Raw genomic sequence first — 18,798 nt, 5'->3', positions numbered from 1 at the left:
CTCTGGGAGCTTTTCTGTATCTTTCTTCTGTTCAAGATATTTATTTCGCTGTGGCCTCAAAACTAATTATTAATTCCTTACACTTCTGAAAATAAAGTTAAAATTTCATTCTCAAAACACTGGTAGGGGCTAATCTTAAAGTGTCTATATTTGTGATTCCAAAAGATGCCACACTTAATTAATTAACATAAGAGGAGAAGAGGCACATAATAACCCCCTCTTCATTTTCCTTATGAAATAGGAAGCCCTATGTTGTAGGATAGTAAAAAATGAACAGACTTCGTTTCCTGGAAGCATCAAATCTAGGAATATTTTGTTGTAGTGCTTAGCTGAGATATCATTTCAGATAGTTGGGGATGAATCTCTTAAATATCCCACTAATTCCCTAATAGTTTTTATTCAGTTAACATTTATTTAAACTTACTCATAATCAAAATTTAACCATAACTGATATCCTCTTGGGAGGAAAATGATGTAGGCAAATTTACATTATCCAGTATAGTTACGTTTTCTTTCAAATTCAACAGCTGCCTCCTCATTCACTCTTACTAGATTTATACCATTTAGATTGTTAACATGAGTGATAAAAATTTTCAAGAAGGCCTTTATTTCTTCCCTTCTTCATTTTTTCATGTAGTATTTTCTTACTGAATGTCTCTTGGGTTAGACAGTGTGCGTGGTACTAGAGAGATTAAGCAAAAATACAGTCAGTATTAGTATAGTTTAATTCATACCTTCTTTCATCCTTAATCTTTATAAGCTAGTGTCTTAAATTGGTTTACCCATTTTCATGCACTGGTCACCTCTTCTTTATTTCTGTTGTCTCCAAAATAAGTTCAGATGTCTCTAGAAGTGTCCTAGTTTTTGAAATTTTCATAAGAACTGACCACTTTTTCTCATTCACTACTTCTCTCTGCTGTCCATAGTAAAAGTAGGTTAATGTATTATCCGTGGTAGTTTTATTAAAAAACAGAATGCATTTTGTCTTGCTGTTTGAACACTGTCACTTCCCTTATGATCACTATTTACGAAGTGATTCAGATAAAGTAGGAAATAGCAACTTTACTAAAAACTTGTAGTTTGTCTACCATTACAGATGCACTGGTTTTGAGTTATATATACAGTATTTTCAGCCCCTCAGTTTTGTTGCATAAATGGTAATAATTGTCTTAAACAAGTTTTGGTGCAATATATACATTAGCAGTTAAAAATAAATCAGCTGTCATTTTGGTGCATATTGTAAGGCTATATTTAAAGGAAGTTAAGAAGCAAGAGAAATCATTCACTTTGATATGATTGCCTACCTAGATACCTCAAGAGAAAATGAAATAAAAACTACTAGGACTGAAAAAAAAATTTTATCAGTAAGATATCAACCAACATTAAGAAGTACATAGTTTCATTATATTAGTAATAACGAAGTAGAACATTAATATAAAAATAATCCATTTCATAGTAGCAACCCAAATAGCGTATGTGGGAATAGTTCGGAATGTGCTGTATAAACTGTTAATACTGAGGGGAACATGATTGGCCTTTTTAACTCTTTATACTTCTGTATTGTTTGAATATTTACAATGACTATCTAGTTTATTTGTGTGTAAATGTATTTGTGTATTACTTATATAACCATAACTTAGTATAGTTAATACTGAATAATTAGAAATGGTTTCTAACCTACACGGTTGTCATTCAGGGCGCCCAGGAACGGATAGACAGCTTGCGTCGAACTGGAGTGATCCATGAAAAACAGACTGCTGTGTCAGTAGAAAACTTCATTGCAGAATTGCTACCTGACAAGTAAGAAAGAGGCTTTTTTTTTTTTTTTTTTAAACATCATTACAAATTGTTTTCTTGTAATGAGAACTCTCAGGATCTCTCTCCTAGCAATTTTCAGATCTACAGAACAGTATTATTAAGTGTGGTCACTGCGCTGTACATTTTATCCTCATGACTTACTTTGTAACTGGAAGTTTATATCTTTTAACAGCCCCCTTCACTCATTTTACTCACCCCCCGACCCCTGCCCTGCCACCAGTCTGTTCTTTGTATGTGTGAGTTCATTTTTTTTTATTCCATAAAAAGTAGGATCATATGGTATTTGTTTTCTCTGACTTGTTTCCCTTAATTTAATGCCCTGAAAGTCCATTCATGTTGCAGATGGCAAGATTTCCTTCTTTTCCATGGCTGGATAGTGTGTGTGTGTGTGTGTGTGTGTGTGTGTGTGTACACACACCACGTTTTGTTTATTCATTCTTCCATTGACAGACACTTAGGTTGCTTCCATGTCTTGGTTATTGTAAATAATGCTGCCGTGAATGTGGATTGGGGCGGGGGCATCTATCTCTTCAAGGTAGTGTTCTCATTTCCCTCAGATAAATACCCAGAAGTGGAATTGCTGGATCAGTATGGCTCATTTAATTTTTTGAGGAACCTCCATATTGCTTTCCATAGTGGCTGCACAAGTTTACATTCTCATCAAGGGTTCTCTTTTTCTCCGTATCTTTTCCAACACTTGTTTTTTTTGACTTTTTGGTAATAGCCATCCTAACACGTGTAAGGTGATGTCTCATTGTAGTTTTGCCGTCTCCCTGATGAAGAGTGATGTTGAGCATCTTTGCATGTACATGTTGGCCATCTGTACGTCAGAGCCTCTGTCCATTTTTTAATTGGATTGTTTTTTTGCTCTTGAGTTCTTTGTGTTTTTGATATATTTTAGATGTTAAACACCTTATGAGGAATGTGATTTGTGAATATTTTCTCCCCTTCAGTAGGTTGCCTTTTCATTTTGTTGATGGTTTCCTTTGCTGTGTAGAAACTTTTTAGTTTGATGGAGTCCTCCTTACTGATTTTTGCTTTTGTTGCCTTTGCTTTTGGTGTCACATCCAAAAAATTATGACCAAGACTGATAGCAAGCAGCTTACCCTTCTTGTTGTCTAGAAGTTTACTATTTTTTTTTTTTTAAAGATTTTATTTATTTATTTGACAGAGATAGAAACAGCCAGCGAGAGAGGGAACACAAGCAGGGGGAGTGGGAGAAGAAGAAGCAGGCTCATAGCGGAGGAGCCTGATGTGGGGCTCGATCCCACAACGCCGGGATCACGCCCTGAGCCGAAAGCAGACGCTTAACCGCTGTGCCACCCAGGCGCCCAGTTTACTGGTTTCTGATCTTGAGTTCAAGTCTTGAATCCATTTGAGTTAACTTTTTGTGTATGATGTAAGCAGTCTAGTTTCCCCAACACCATTTATTTTACAGACTGTCCTTTTCCCATTGTGTATTCTTGGCTCTTTTGTTGTAAATTAATTCACCATATATGTGTGGGTTTATTCCTTCGCTCTCTGTTCTGTTGGACTGATCTTTGTGTCTGTTGTTATGCCAATACCATACTATTTTGATGAGTATAGCTTTGTAATATAGTTTGAAATGAAAGAGTGTGATGCTACTTTCTTTCTTTTTTTTTAATGTTTTTTTACATTATGTTAGTCAACATACAGTACATCACTGGTTTCTGATGCAAAGTTCGATGATTCATCAGTTGCGTATAACACCCACTGCACCATGCAATACGTGCCCTCCTTACTACCCATCACCAGTTTATCCCATTCCCCCACCCCCCTCCCCTCTGAAGCCCTCAGTCTGTTTCCCAGAGTCCATAGTCTCTCATGCTTCATTCCCCCTTCTGATTACCCCCCCGTTTTTTTTTTAAGATTTTATTTATTTATTCGACAGAGATACAGACAGCCAGCGAGAGAGGGAACACAAGCAGGGGGAGTGGGAGAGGAAGAAGCAGGCTCATAGCAGAGGAGCCTGATGTGGGGCTCGATCCCACAACGCGGGGATCACGCCCTGAGCCAAAGGCAGACGCTTAACCGCTGTGCCACCCAGGCGCCCCCCCCTTCTTTATCCCAGTTCTTATGTTCCATAGATGAGAGAAATCATATGATAATTCTTTCTCTGCTTGACTTTTTTCATTTAGCATTATCTCCTCCAGTGCCGTCCATGTTGCAGCAAATGTTGAGAATTCGTTCTGATAGCTGAGTAATATTCCATTGTATATATGGACCACAGCTTCTTAATCCAGTCATCTGTTGAAGGGCATCTCGGTTCCTTCCACGATTTAGCTATTGTGGACAATGCTGCTATGAACATTGGGGTGCATATGGCCCTTCTCTTCACTACGTCTGTATCTTTGGGGTAAATACCCAGTAGTGCAATGGCTGGATCATAGGGTAGCTCAATTTTTAACTTTTTAAGGGACCTCCACACTGTTTTCCAGAGTGGCTGTACCAACTTGCATTCCCACCAACAATGTAGGAGGGATCCCCTTTCTCCACATCCTCTCCAACAATTGTTGTTTCTTGCCTTGTCTATTTTTGCCATTCTAACTGGCGTAAGGTGGTATCTCAGTGTGGTTTTGATTTGAATTTCCCTGATGGCTAATGATTTTGAACATTTTTTCATGTGTCTGTTAGCCATTTGTATGTCTTCATTGGAAAAGTGTCTGTTCATATCTTCTGCCCATTTTATGATTTGTTTATTTGTTTCTCGTGTATTGAGTTTGAGAAGTTCTTTGTAGATCTTGGATACCAGTCCTTTATCTGTAGTGTCATTTGCAAATATCTTCTCCCATTCCGTGGGCTGCCTCTTAGTTTTTCTGACTGTTTCCTTGGATGTGCAGAAACTTTTAATCTTGATGAAGTCCCATAAATTCATTTTATCTTTTGTTTCTCTTGCCTTTGGGGATGTGTCATGAAAAAGGTTGCTTTGGCCGATGTCGTAGAGGTTGCTGCCTATGTTCTCCTCTAGAATTTTGATGGATTCCTGTCTCACATCGAGGTCTTTCATCCATTTGGAGTTTATTTTTGTGTATGGTGTGAGAGAGTGGTCAAGTTTCATTCTTTTGCATGTAGCTGTCCAATTTTCCCAGCACCATTTATTGAAGAGACTGTCTTTTTCCCACCGGATGTTTTTTCCTGCTTTATCAAATATTAGTTGCCCAAAGAGCCGAGGGTCCATTTCTGGGCTCTCTATTCTGTTCCATTGGTCTATGTGTCTGTTTTTGTGCCAGTACCATGCTGTCTTTGTGATCACAGCTTTGTAGTACAGCTCGAAATCCGGCATTGTGATGCCCCCAGCTTTGTTTTTCCTTTTCAACAGTTCCTTGGAGATTCGGGGCCTTTTCTGTTTCCATACAAATTTAAGGACTGTTTGTTCCAGTTCTTTGAAAAATGTCCTTGGTATTTTGATCGGGATAGCATTGAAAGTGTAGATTGCTCTGGGTAGCATGGACATTTTAACTATGTTAATTCTTCCGATCCATGAGCATGGAATATCTTTCCATCTTTTTATGTCTTCCTCAATGTCTTTCAAGAGTGATTTATAGTTTCTAGAATATAGGTCCTTTACGTCTCTGGTTAAGTTAATTCCAAGGTAACGTATGGTTTTTGGTGCTATTGTAAATGGGATGGATTCCCTAATTTCTCTTTCTTCGGTCTCGTTATTCGTGTATAGAAATGCAACTGATTTCTGAGCATTGATTTTGTATCCCGCCACGTTACTGAATTGCTCTATAACTTCTAATAGTTTGGGAGTGGCTTCTTTTGGGTTTTCCATATAGAGTATCATGTCATCTGCAAAGAGAGACATTTTGACTTCTTCTTTGCCAATTTGAATACCTTTGATCCCTTTTTGTCGTCTGATTGCTGTTGCAAGGACTTCTAGTACTATGTTGAATAATAGTGGCGAGAGTGGGCATCCTTGTCGAGTTCCTGATCTTAAGGGAAAGGCTTCCAGCTTTTCCCCATTGAGAATAATATTTGCAGTAGGCTTTTCATAGATGGCTTTTATGAGATTGAGAAATGTACCTTCTATTCCTACACTCTGAAGGGTTTTAATCAGGAAAGGATGCTGTATTTTGTCAAATGCTTTTTCGGCATCGATTGAGAGGATCATATGGTTCCTGAGTCTTTTCTTGTTGATATGATGTATCACGCTGATTGATTTGCGAATATTGAACCACGCTTGCATCCCAGGTATGAATCCCACTTGATCGTGATGGATAATCCTTTTAATGTACTGTTGGATTCTATTAGCAAGTATCTTGTTGAGGATTTTGGCGTCCATATTCATTAGGGAAATCGGTCTGTAATTCTCCTTTTTGATGGGGTCTTTGCCTGGTTTGGGGATCAAGGTAATATTGGCCTCATAGAATGAGTTTGGTAGCTTTCCTTCTGTTTCTATTTTTTGAAATAGCTTTAGGAGAATAGGTATTATTTCTTCTTTGAATGTTTGGTAGAATTCCCCAGGAAAACCGTCCGGGCCTGGAGTTTTGTTATTTGGAAGGTTGTTTATCACTGACTCAATTTCTTCATAATTAATTGGCCTGTTTAAGGAATCAATTTCTTCCGGTTTCAATCTTGGTAGTTTATAGGTTTCCAGGAAGGATTCCATCTCTTCCAGATTGCTTAGTTTATTGGCATATAGCTGTTGATAAAAATTTCTAATAATCCTTCCAATTTCAATGGTGTTCGTCGTGACCTCTCCTTTTTCATTCATAATTTTAATAATCTGGGTCCTTTCTCTTTTCTTTTGGATAAGTCTTGCCAGTGGTCTGTCAATTTTATTGATTCTCTCAAAGAACCAGCTTCTAGTCCTGTTGATCTGCTCTACTGTACTTCTGGTTTCTGCTTGATTGATTTCAGCTCTAATTTTGGTCAACTGCTTCCTCGTGCGTGGATTAGGCCTGTCCCTCTGTTGCTGTTCCAGCTTCTTGAGGTGAGAATATAAAAACTGCATTTTAGATTTTTCTATTCTTTTGAGTGAGGCTTGGATGGCTATGTATTTCCCCCTTAGGACTGCTTTTGCAGTATCCCATAGGTTTTGGACTGTTGTATTTTCATTCTCATTGGTCTCCATAAATTGTTTAATTTGATTTTTGATTTCCTGGTTTATCGAGTCATTCCTGAGCAGGATGGTTCTTAGTCTCCAAGTGTTTGAGTTTCTTCCAAATTTTTCCTTGTGGTTGAGTTCCAATTTCAGAGTGTTGTGGTCTGAGAATATGCAGGGGATAATTTCAGTCTTTTGGTATCGGTTGAGACCTGTTTTGTGTCCCAGAACATGGTCTATTCTTGAGAATGTTCCATGGGCATTAGAATAGAATGAGTATTCTTTGGTTCTGGGGTGTAGTTCTGTATATCACTATGAGGTCCAACTCGTTGAGTATGGCATTCAAAGCCTTTGATTCTTTGCTTAGTTTTTGCCAGGGTGTTCTGTCTATTTCTGATAGTGGGGTGTTGAGGTCCCCTACTATTAATGTATTTTTATCTATATGTCTCTTTATTCTGGTTAAGAGTTGGCTTGTGTATCTTGCTGCTCCCCTGTTGGGGGCATAGATATTTATAATTGTCATATCCACTTGCTGGATACATCCTTAAGAATAATAGTCTTTAGTTTAAAATCCAATCTATCTGATATGAGAATTGCTACCCCAGTTTTCTTTTGAGGTCCATTTGCGTGAAAGATGGTACTCCATCCCTTTACTGTCAGTCTGAGTGTATCTTTGGGTTCAAAATGAGTCTCTTGTAGACAGCAAATGGATGGGTCATTTCTTTTTATCCAATCTGCAACCCTGTGGCGTTTTATGGGATGGTTCAAACCATTTACATTAAGACTGATTACTGAGAGATATGATTTTAATGATGCCATGTTGCCAGTAAAGTCTTTGTTTGTATTGGCTGTGACTTTCTGTTCTGTATCACTCTTGGGGCCTTTTTACTTTTATAGAACCCCCCGTAATATCTCCTGTAGGGCTGGTTTCGTGGTTACAAAATTGGTCAATGACTGGCGATTCTGGAAGATCTTTATTTCTCCATCAATTCTGAATGACAGCCTTGCTGGATAAAGGATCCTTGGCTGCATGTTTTTCTCTGAAAGAGCTTTAAATATGCTCCCCCAACCCTTTCTCTCATTCCAGGTCTGTGTAGACAGGTCTGACGTAATTCTGATGCCTTTGCCTTGGTACGTGAGAAATTTCTTTGCCCTGGCCGCTTTCAATACTGTATCCTTGCATCTAATATTTGCGAATTGCACTATGACGTGACGTGGCGTAGGTTTGTCATGGTTGAGCTTGGGAGGGGTCCTCTCTGCCTCTTGGACACGAATGTTTGTTTCCCTCGCTAGATTAGGGAAGTTTTCAGCTACAATTTGTTCAAATATCTCTTCTAGACCTCAGTTTTTCTCCACCTCCTCGGGGATGCCGATGATTCTGACATTGGATCATTTCATTGAGTCAGTAATCTCCCGTAACCTACATTCGTGGGCGTGGATTTTTTTAAGTCCCGCTTCTATTTTCGCTTTTTCTTCTACTAACCCATCCTCCTATTCGCCGATTTGTTCTTCTGCCTCATTGACCCTGGCCGTCAGAGCCTCTAGTTTTGACTGCATTTGGCTCACAGAATTTTTAATTTCTGCCAGATTCGCTCTCATTTCCGCCCTTAGAGATTCTATATTCCTATTAACATTTTCGTTAATACTTTTTTCAAGTCTACAGATCATCTTGACCATTGTTACTCTGAATTCCATTTCTGATAATTTGGTTACATCCATATCCATTAGTTCTGTGGCAGAGGCCACAGACTCGTCTTTTCTTTGCTGGAGGGGGGACTTCTCCTTCTCGTCATTCTGATGAGGAGAGGTTGCGGGGTTGTCCAGAGCCCAAATTATTGACCAGGACCCAGGCCGTGCGCCCTTCTTTTATAGGGATCTTAGGGATGTGGGCTTCTTGATTTTTCAGCCTGCCTTCTGTGTTCTGGGGGAGGGGCCTGCCGCGCCGATACTCAGGCAACCCCGTTTGGGTAGAGTCTCCGTGTCCCCTGCGCAGGGGGATGGGGATGGGCACTCTCTGAGCCGGTATTTCCAGGCGTTCTCTGGCGGCTTTCCTGGCGGTTTGTGTGTCTCTTCTGAGAGTGCAGCAGCGCGGCCGATTTCACCCCCTCTGTCACAGAACAGAGGGATTGCAGCCCGTTCTCTACTAATGTTCTGGCCACTTTAACTCTGTTTCTGTTGGTGCTGCTCAACCCTGCAGCGTCCGGGATGTCGCGCGCCCCACACCCGGCCCCAGCCTCACTTCCAGGGCCGGGCGCGCTCTCTGTCCTTTGTGCTTTTAATGCCGCCAGCCGCCAGCCGCCGCGCGTCTCCCGGATCTCCCGGTCTCAGTCTGATCCAGTGAGCGACCGGGATTCCGGTTCCGCGGATGCCTGGTGGCGCGCGCACCGGCTCACGGTCTCAGTCTGTTGTTTTGCGGGTGCCCGCGAGCCCCGCCCGCTCCCCGGCGCAGCAGCTAACAGCTTCCCGGCGCCCGAACGCGGCCCCCTCCCCCTTCCGTTTATCTTCCGATATCTGTGCACGGTTTCATGGCTCCCCGCCTCGTACCTCAATACTCAGCACTGGAGATGTTCATTTGTAGAGATCCAGATGCATCTTCCTGCGTCTCAGGCTGGTTCCGTGGTTGTTTAGGCTGGTCTGGTTCCTATCCAGCTCGACTCGGGGGACCGGCTAAAAAAAGGGGTCTCCTACTCCTCCGCCATCTTAACCCTCCCCTCTGCTTTCTTTCTCAAGATGGCTTTGGCTCTTCAGGGTCTTGTGGTTCTATACAAACTTCAGGGTGGTTCTGTTTCTGTGAAAAATGCCATTGGAATTTTGATAGAGATTGTATTGAATCTGTAGATTGCTTTATGAGTAGTGTGGAGATTTTTAACAATTTTAATTCCTGCAATCCCTGAGTCTGGAATATTTTTCCATATATTTGAGTTTTCAGTTTTTTTCATCAATGTCTTATAGTTTTCAGAGTAGAGATTTTTCACTTTCTTGGTGAAATCTGTTCCTGTTTTGTCCTTTTGGATGCAGTTGTCAGTGGTATTATTTCCTTAAGTTTCCTTTTTGATAGTTTATTAGTATATAGATATGCCACAGATTTTGGTGGATTTTTTCGTGCAACTTTACTGAATTCATTTATGAGTTCTAACAGGTTTTGTTTTTTGTTCTTTTTGTTTTGTTTTGTTTTTTTAGTCTTGAGTGTTTTTCTATATATAATATCATGTCATCTGAAAATAGTCACAGTTTTCCTTCTTCTTTTCCAATTTGGATGCCTTTTAAAAAGTTTGCTTTCCTGCCTAATTGCTCTGGTAAGGATTTTCAATACCATATTGAATAATGAAGTGGGAAGAGTGGGCATCCTTGTCTTGTTCCTAATCTTAGAGGAAACATTTTCAGCTTTTTCTTTTTGAGTGTGATACCAGCTATTGGCTTGTCATATGTGGTCTTTATTATTTTGAGTACATTCCTTCTAAACCTGTTTGGAGAGTTTTTATCATTAATAGTTGAATTTTATCACGTGCTTTTTCTGCATCTATTGAAATAGGATTTGTTGCCCTTGATTTGTTAATGTGTTTCTATCACATTGATCTGTGGATGTGGAACCATCTCTGTGTCTGTAGAATAAATCCTAAATCATGTGTATGATCCTTTTGATGTATTGTTGAATTTGGTTTAATATTTTGTTGAAAATTTTTACTTACATGTTTCTCATGGAAATCGGCCTTTCTCTTTTCTGTTGTGTCCTTGTCTCATTTTAATATCAGGGTAATGCTGGCCTTAAAAAATGAGTTTGGAAGTGTCCCTTACCTTTTATCGTTTTGGAAGACCTTGAGAAGGATTGGTAGTAATATTTTTTTAGATGTTTGGTAGAGCTCATCAGTGAGGGTATCTCTGGTCCTGACTTTTGTTTGTTGGGAGGTTTTTGATTACTAACTAGAATCTCCTTACTAGAAATCGATCGATTCAGATTTTCAGTTTCTTCATGATTCAGTCTTGGTAGGTTGTATGTTTCTAGAAATGTATCCCTGTATATCTTGGTTGTCTAGTTTGGTGGCATGTAATTATTTGGTAAGAGGCTTGTTTTGTTTGTCTTACGAGCAAAATACAATCGGTTCTGGGGGGCTGACTCTGAATACCTAGTAAAAAATGTATCCTATTTTATATTCTGGTCTGGCTGTATCATTTAACTAGCTGTATGATCTCCATAACTCAGCTCACGTTTCTACCTGGGTTTCTCCTTTTTAATTAGAAAATGGAGATAGTAATGCCTGCTTCGTAGGATTGTGTGAACACTCACTGAATGTAATAGCACTAAATTTAAGGATACAGTGCTGTATTGGCTTAGATGTAATTGATCACCAGTAACCAACATAGTCATTCACACAGTTATTCAGCGTAATGGAAGGTATGGACAACAGGGCCTGGTGGCAGTCACCAGGTCTGAGAGCTACTGAGCAATGATGCTTATCTATTTAGTTTGGAGAATATTCAAAGAACAGAATTCATTATGGTCTTTAAGGGCTTTGTACTTGAAATAGATGGCTTTTTTTATGGGAGAAATTATTTTTAACATGCTGAATTTATTTATACTGAAAGAGCTTCCCAACTGTTGAAATCGGTCTCTTTTGTAATCACATAGTGGTTTTGTTATGTTGTTTATTTAGTATTGAGTGGCATTGTGCCTGGTAATTTATGGCTATAGTGTATAAATAATGTTCTCCAACCTTGAGGTAATCCTGAGGTGGGAGAAAATATGTACACAGATGAACAATTTTAAGTGACTGTATGAAATAGTGTGTTATTTTTTGCTGATAGGAAATGTTACATACAATTCGAGGAGACATAACTGAGTGTAGAGGTAGTGTCAGATGAGATTCATGAGTGATTGGGACTTGGATGGGATTGTGAAGAGTAGGTAAAATTTGGCTAAGTGGAAAGAATAGGACATTCCTTTTTTTTTTTTTTTTTTTAAGATTTTATTTATTCGACAGAGATAGAGACAGCCAGCGAGAGAGGGAACACAAGCAGGGGGAGTGGGAGAGGAAGAAGCAGGCTCCTAGCAGAGAAGCCTGATGTGGGGCTCCATCCCGTAGCTCCAGGATCACGCCCTGAGCCGAAGGCAGACGCTTAACCGCTGTGCCACCCAGGCGCCCCAAGAATAGGACATTCTGAGCGGAGGAAAAGTTTGAAGATGATTGAGAGGATTCAGGGGTCAGTGGTTACATTAGCTTTGCTGATCATTTCAAGAAATGGTTTGGGGACAGATGTGTGAAGAGCTTTGAATGCTAGGGTGAAAAGGTTAAACTTTCTGTGTAAGCACCAAGGAGCCATCTAGTGATCATTATTTCATTTTTCCCTTCTCTTAACCTTTTACAGTTCATTTACTGGTTACCTTAGAAATTATAGTCTTTTTTTTAATAATAAAAATTGTGACTTGATAATACTGAGCCACTTTTAATACTTTACCCAACATCCCCTTCATCTTTTACTGTATTGTTGTTAGTTTTCTTAATTCTGCATACATTTTATACTCCTGAGATAGTAGTAGTGTTGTCCTTTGCTATCAGTATTCATTGATACTTATTCTCTCAATTCCTTCCTGTAGTTTTGTTTTCCTTTCTGGGATCATTTTTCTTCTGCCTCAAGGACTTCCTTTGGCACAACATAGTAATGGAGGACTCTGGCTACAAACTTTCTTACCTATTGTTTGGAAATTTTTGTTTGTTTGTTTTCAAAGATTTTGTTTATTTGAGAGAGAGAGAGAATGAGCAGTGGGGAGGGGGAAAGGGAGAAGCCGACTCCCCTCTGAACACAGAACCCGACAAAGGGCTCGATCCCAGGACCCCAGGATCATGACCCAAGCCGAAGGCAGGCACTTACCCAGGCGCCCCTGAAAATGCTTTTAATTCACATTTATTTACAAAGGCTGTTTTTGCTGGATGTGGAAGTTTAGATTGGCATTGATTGAAATAAACTTATGGTACAATGTTTTATTAGTTTCAGGTCTATAACATAGTAGTTAAACAATTCTGTACATTACAGAATGCTCACCACAATTATCTGTCACCCTACAAAATTATTGTAATGTTTGTGACTATGTTCTGTATGCTGTGTTTTCATCCCCATGACTTATAACTAGAAGTTTGTGCCTCTTAATCCCCTTGCCCTGTTTAGCCCATCCTCCCACACGCTTTTTTTCTGGCAACCACCAGTTCTGTTTGCGGGTGTTCGTGTGTTTGGTTTTTTAGATTCTACATGTCAGTGAAATTATATGATATTTGTCTTTCTGTGTCTGCCTTATTTCACTTAGCATAATACTCTAGGTCCATTCATGTTGTTCCAAGTGGCCAGATGTCATTCTTTATGACTGAGTAATATTCCTGTGTGTGTGTGTGTCACATCTTTATCCAAATTCATCTATCAGTGTACACTTGGGTTGCTTCCATATCTATTGTAAATAATGCTGCAGTGAACATAGGGATGCCTGTATCGTTCTGAATTAGTGTTTTCCTTTTCTTTGGGTAAATACCCAGTCGTGAAAATACTGGATAATAAGGTATTTCCATTTTTAGTCTTTTGAGGGATCTCCATACTGTTTTCCACAGTGGCTGTATCAGTTTACGTTCCCACCAGGAGTGCACAAGGGGCCCTTTTTCTCTGCATCCTTGCCAGCATTTCTTATTTAAAATTTTAGTCATTGTAACTTTCTCACTGTGGTTTTGATTTGCATTTCCCTGATGATGAGTGATGTTGAACACCTTTTCAAGTGTCTGTTGGTCATCTGTATGTCTTTTTTGGAGAAATGTCTGCTCATGGCTTCTTTTTTTTTTTTTTTTTTTTTTTTTTTTAGATTTTACTTATTTGAGAGAGAGCACAGGTGGGGTGAAGGCAGAGGGAGAAGCAGACTCCCTGCTGAGCAAGGAGCCCAAGGTGGGACTCTGTCCCAGGACCCTGGGGTCATGATGGTAGGCAGATGCTTAACCGACTGAGCCGCCCAGGCGCCCTCTTCTGCCCATTTTTGATTGGATTGTTTTTGGTGTACAGTTGTTTGAGTTTTTTATAGGGATATCATTCACAAAGATATTAAGTAGGAGTCCCTTTTTTTGTTTTGGTGTGGAAAAGGTTTTTATTTTGGTGTAGTCCCAATAGTTTATTTTTGCTTTTGTTTTGCTTGTGTGAGGAGATACATTTAGAAAGAAAGTAAGGCTGATGTTTAAGAGATTGCTGTCTTTTGTTTTAGGAGTTGTATGGGTTCAGATCTTACAGTTAGGTCCATTTTGAGTTTGTGACTAGTGTTAGAACGTGGTGCAGTTTTCCCAGTACCATTTATTGAAAACTTTTTTCCCCATTTGTATATTCCTGCCAGTTTTGTACTAGATTGGCCGTGTAAGTGTCAGTTTATTTCTGGGTTCTCGGCACTGTTTTATGGATCCGTATGTATCAGTATCCTCATCTTTTGAGTACTATGGCTTGAAATCTTGCATTGTAATACCTTTAGGTTGGTTCTTCCTTTTCCAGATTGCTTTGGCTTTTCAAGGTCTTTGTGATTTTATACATTAAATTTTAGTATTATTTGCTCTAGTTCTGTGAAAAATATTACCAGTATTTTGATAGGGACGCATTGAATCTGTGGATTGTTTTGGGTAGTGTGAATATTTTAATGCTATTGACTTTACTAATCCATACGCATGGAATAGCTTTTCATTTGTGTCACCTTCAGGTTTTCTTCATTGTCTTACAGTTTTAAGAGTACAGGTCTTTCACCTTCTTTCGTAAATACATTCCTAGTTATTTTATTCATTTGATGCACTTGTAAATGGGATTGTTTTCTTAATTTGTCTTTCTGCTACTTCGTTATTAGTATACAGAAATATACCAGATTTCCATGTGTTGATTTTGTATCATGCAACTTCACTGAGTTTAAGTTTTTCTATACATAGTATCATATCCGCTTTCACTATTGGCAGTTTGGCTTCTTCCTTACCCAGTTTGGATGCCTTTTATTTATTGTCTCCTGTTTGATTTCTGTGGCCAGAACTTTCTGTGCTATGATGAATGAGTGGACATCTTTGTCTCCATCTTAGAGAAAAATCTTTGTTTTTCATCATTTTTATGTTACTTGTATGTTTGTCAGATATGGTCTTTATTATGTGGAGGTGTGTTCCCCATAAACCCACTTTGTTGGGAATTCTTATTATGAATGGATGTTGAATTTTATCACGTGCTCTTTCTGCATTTACTGAAATGATCGTATGGTTTTTATCCCTGGTTTTGTTAATGTGATGAATCACGTTGATTTGGAAATGTAGAATCATTCTTGCGTCCCTGGAATAATTTGCACTTGATTGTGATTATTTTAATGTATTGTTGAATTTGGTTTGCTAATGTTTTGAGGATTTTTGCATCTGTGTTCATCAGGGATATAACTTTTTGTAGTGTTTTTGTCTGATTTTGCTATCAGGGTAGTGCTGGCCTTGTGGAATAATTTGTAAGTTTTCCTTCCGTGTTTTTGAATAGTTTGAGAAAGATAAGTACTCAGAATTTTCTTGTGAAACTGCCTGGATTTTTGTTTGTTGGGGGCTTTTTGATTACTTTGTTTTGTTACTAGTAATTAGTCTGTTCACATTTTCTATTTCTTCCTGATTCAGTCTTGTATGCTTTTTGGAAGGTATAAATTTCTTCCAGGTTGTCTAGTTTGGTGGCATATTTGTCATAGTATTCATAAGTATCTCTTGAATTTTTGTCACATTGCTTCTCTTTCTTTTCTGATTTTGACCCTTGATTAGTCTGCCTAAAGGTTAATCGATTTTATTGTTTCAAAGAAGTAGCTCTTGATTCTTTTCCTTCCATGCTCTTTGAGCTTTGTTTGTTCTTTTCCTAGGTCCATTAGGTTGTACGGTTGAACTTTGTAGTTGAGGTAGGCCTTTAGAACTGCTTTTGCCGTGTCCCAGGATTTTTTGATTTCTCTCTTGACCCTTTGGCTTAGTAAGTAGCATATTGTTTGGCCTCCATGGTTGGTGTTTTTCCCAGTTTTTGTCTTCCTTGTAATTGATTTCCAGTTTGATAGCCTTATGGTAGGAAAAGGTGTTTGATAGGATTTTATTCTCTGGCATTTATTGAGACTTGTTTTTGGCCTAACATGATTTATCCTGGGAACATTCCATTTGCTATTGACAAGAGTGTTATCATCTTCAGTTGGTTTGGAAGGAGTGTTGTATATAGATGTATTAAATCCATCTGGTTGAAAGCCACCGTTTCCTTACAGATTTTGTCTGGATGATCTATCCATTGATATAAGTGGGCGGCAAAGTCCCTTAATGTTACTGTTCTACCTTCACTTTCTGCCTTGAGATCTGCTAATATTTGTTTTACGTATTTAGATGTTCCGATATTGGGTACATAGATAATTGCCATTGTTCTCTCGTTGGATTGATCCCCTTATATAGTCTTTGTTTCAGTTTGGTCTGCTACATGTCCTGCTTCCATGTGCATGAAATCTCTTTTTCCATCCTTTCATTTAAAAGTCTCTGTGTCTGTAGGTATGTGGTGAGTGTCTTTTAGGCCGCATATAGATGGGTCTTGTTCTATCCAGTCATCCTGTGTCTTTTGATTGAGTGGAGTATTACATTTACATATGAAGTAATTATTGTTAGGTATGCACTTCACTACCATTTCATTGTTTTGCAGTTACCGTGAGATTCCTGTATAACATTGTAAATTATGCAGTCGATGATGTGTTAAGTTCAGTTACATTCCGAAAGCACTTTACTCATCCCTCTACCTTTTATGTATATGATGTCATATTTTACACCTTTTTATTTTGTCCGTCTCTTAGATATAATTTACTACTTTTGCCTTTTCGTGTTTACAATAGCTGTGTAAGTGATCTTCTTTCTTACCTGTGAAATGTTTCCCTTTTCTAGTTTTCACCTCTAGGCATGGCCTTTTCTTCTTAGAAAAGTCTTTTGAACATTTCTTAAAAGGGTGGTTGGTTTAATGGTGATGAGTTACTCACCTCTTCTTCAGTGGTGAATGTGACCTTACAGGTCGAGTCTTCCTGATTGTAGGTTTTTTCTCTACTTCGAATAGATCACGCCAGTCCCTTCTGTTCTGTAATCTGCTGGTAGCTTCATGGGGTTTCCGTTGTATTTAACTAGGTGCTTACCTCTTGATGTCTTTAAGAGTCTCTTTAATTTTTGATTTTATGTTTCTTGGTGTGAACCTCCTTGGGTTCAACTTACTTTGGGTTGTGATTCTTGGACCTGGATCTGTGTCCTTCCCCAGGTTAGGGAACTTTTCACCTCCTTTCTCTTTTCTGGGATCCCTATAATGGGAGTGTGTGTGTGTATATATATAGAGAGAGAGATGGTACGGTTAATGTCCCAGAGACCGTTTAACATATTTTTTTTTCTTTTTGCTCTTCAGCTGGTTGCTTTAGACACCCGTTCTGCCGCATCCTCTATTTTGCTGCTGATTCCCTCTAGTGTATTTGTCATTTCACTTAATTGTGTTTAAGTCCTATTGGCTCTTTTTTATATTTTTGATATTTATGCACTCTTTATTCAGTGGACTGAATCTCTGTTTCAAGTAAGCATATTTCTTTCTCCTTATTTTGGCTTTGTGATTTAAGTTAAACACTTACCTCTCCCAGTCTTGGAAGGGTGGCCTTTTGTAGGGATGTTCCCTGTGCAGTTGGTGTGTGTTTGGGGCGTCCCGCTGGGGCCGCTTTGGCGGGATGGCTCGAGCTGGTGCGTGTGCACTGGGGGCACAGGGGTCACTGAGGCAGCCGGCCGGCTAGAATATCCCGACTCTGCTCCTGTCTGCGTTGTCCGGGTGGAAGGGGAACATAAATAATGGTGTTCCTGAGCACCTACCACCCCGGGGAACATTCTAACCGTTTCCCTACCCTTTGGGAGATGTCAGCGATGGGTTTCCTTCACTTCTAGTCTACCTGCTGAGTTCAGGCCGGGTGGCACTCAGGTCCCGCTGAAGGTCTTCACCTCACTCCGAAAGCTTCCCCATCCCCAGCGTTACTCCGTTTTGTCCTCCTGCCTTCTGCAGCTCTTTGCTGCCTTCAGAGGCAGGACTTGTTTACCTCCTCCAGCTTTTCGTTGGGAGCACTGGTCTGCCAGCAGCTGTCCCATTGTACCTAGATGGGGTATGGGGTATTTTTCCTACCAAATACCTTATAGCAAGTACGGTAGCATATTTTGAAGATTAGGGATAGTAGTAAACACAGTTGACTCTTGAAAAGCATGGATTTGAACTGCACAGATCCACTTGTGTAGATTTTTCTGGTACAGTACAGTACTGTAAGTGTATTTTTTCTTCCTGTGGTTTCTTACCTTTTCCCCCCGTTGTTCAGGGGTAAACTGTAGTAGTAGGAAATCCGGTGCTGGTTTCTAGTATGGATTAAAGAGGAGAGGATGGGAAGGTGCAGAGGAACAGAGAGGGAGGACATGGGAATGGAGAGCAAAGCCAGGATCCATCACTACTTGATGGTCCTGCTTTGGCTACTTCTGTCTGCTGTGGTCCTTAGGGAAATAAGTGCACAGAAGATCAAGTCGATAGCATGCTTATGACTGAGACTGATCAAGGGAGTCAGACAGCCAAAAGAAGAGATCCCAAATGTGTCTAGCCCTAACAAAGAATAGAGCTAGGACAGACCTGTCTTTGAGTCCTGCATCAGTCCATGCCACATGAGAAAAACTAACACGACGTGTACCTTACCTGACAAAAGCCTGTGTAAGCATGGACTGTCCTTATTCTGAGGTGAACCAGGCAAGTGGAAATATCTTGTGTTCTGTGTGTTAAAATGTCCTTTTTTTCTGAGAATTGGCTGGTGGTGGTAGATGATCTATCTTTTGTAAAACAGAGTGGCAGTTCGCACATTCTGTTTTGAGGTTTTTGCTGGTAAATGAAAT

At 39.6% G+C, this 18,798-nt stretch overlaps 1 protein-coding gene across 1 annotated transcript in view; it reads left to right on the top strand.

Annotated features, from left to right (window-relative positions):
* The window catches only part of PRRC1 (proline rich coiled-coil 1), a 48,518-nt gene that overhangs the window by 18,958 nt on the left and 10,762 nt on the right, over positions 1-18,798 (top strand). The window contains exon 7 of the mRNA XM_040622517.1: positions 1,697-1,800. Within this exon, the coding sequence (XP_040478451.1) occupies positions 1,697-1,800 (104 nt within the window). The remainder of the gene's footprint in view (positions 1-1,696; positions 1,801-18,798) is intronic.

This window comes from Ursus maritimus, unplaced genomic scaffold, assembly GCF_017311325.1.
Source record: "Ursus maritimus isolate PB19 unplaced genomic scaffold, ASM1731132v1 scaffold_5, whole genome shotgun sequence".
In the NCBI taxonomy this organism is placed as follows: domain Eukaryota; kingdom Metazoa; phylum Chordata; class Mammalia; order Carnivora; family Ursidae; genus Ursus; species Ursus maritimus.
This window is presented reverse-complemented; position numbering and strand designations above follow the sequence as displayed.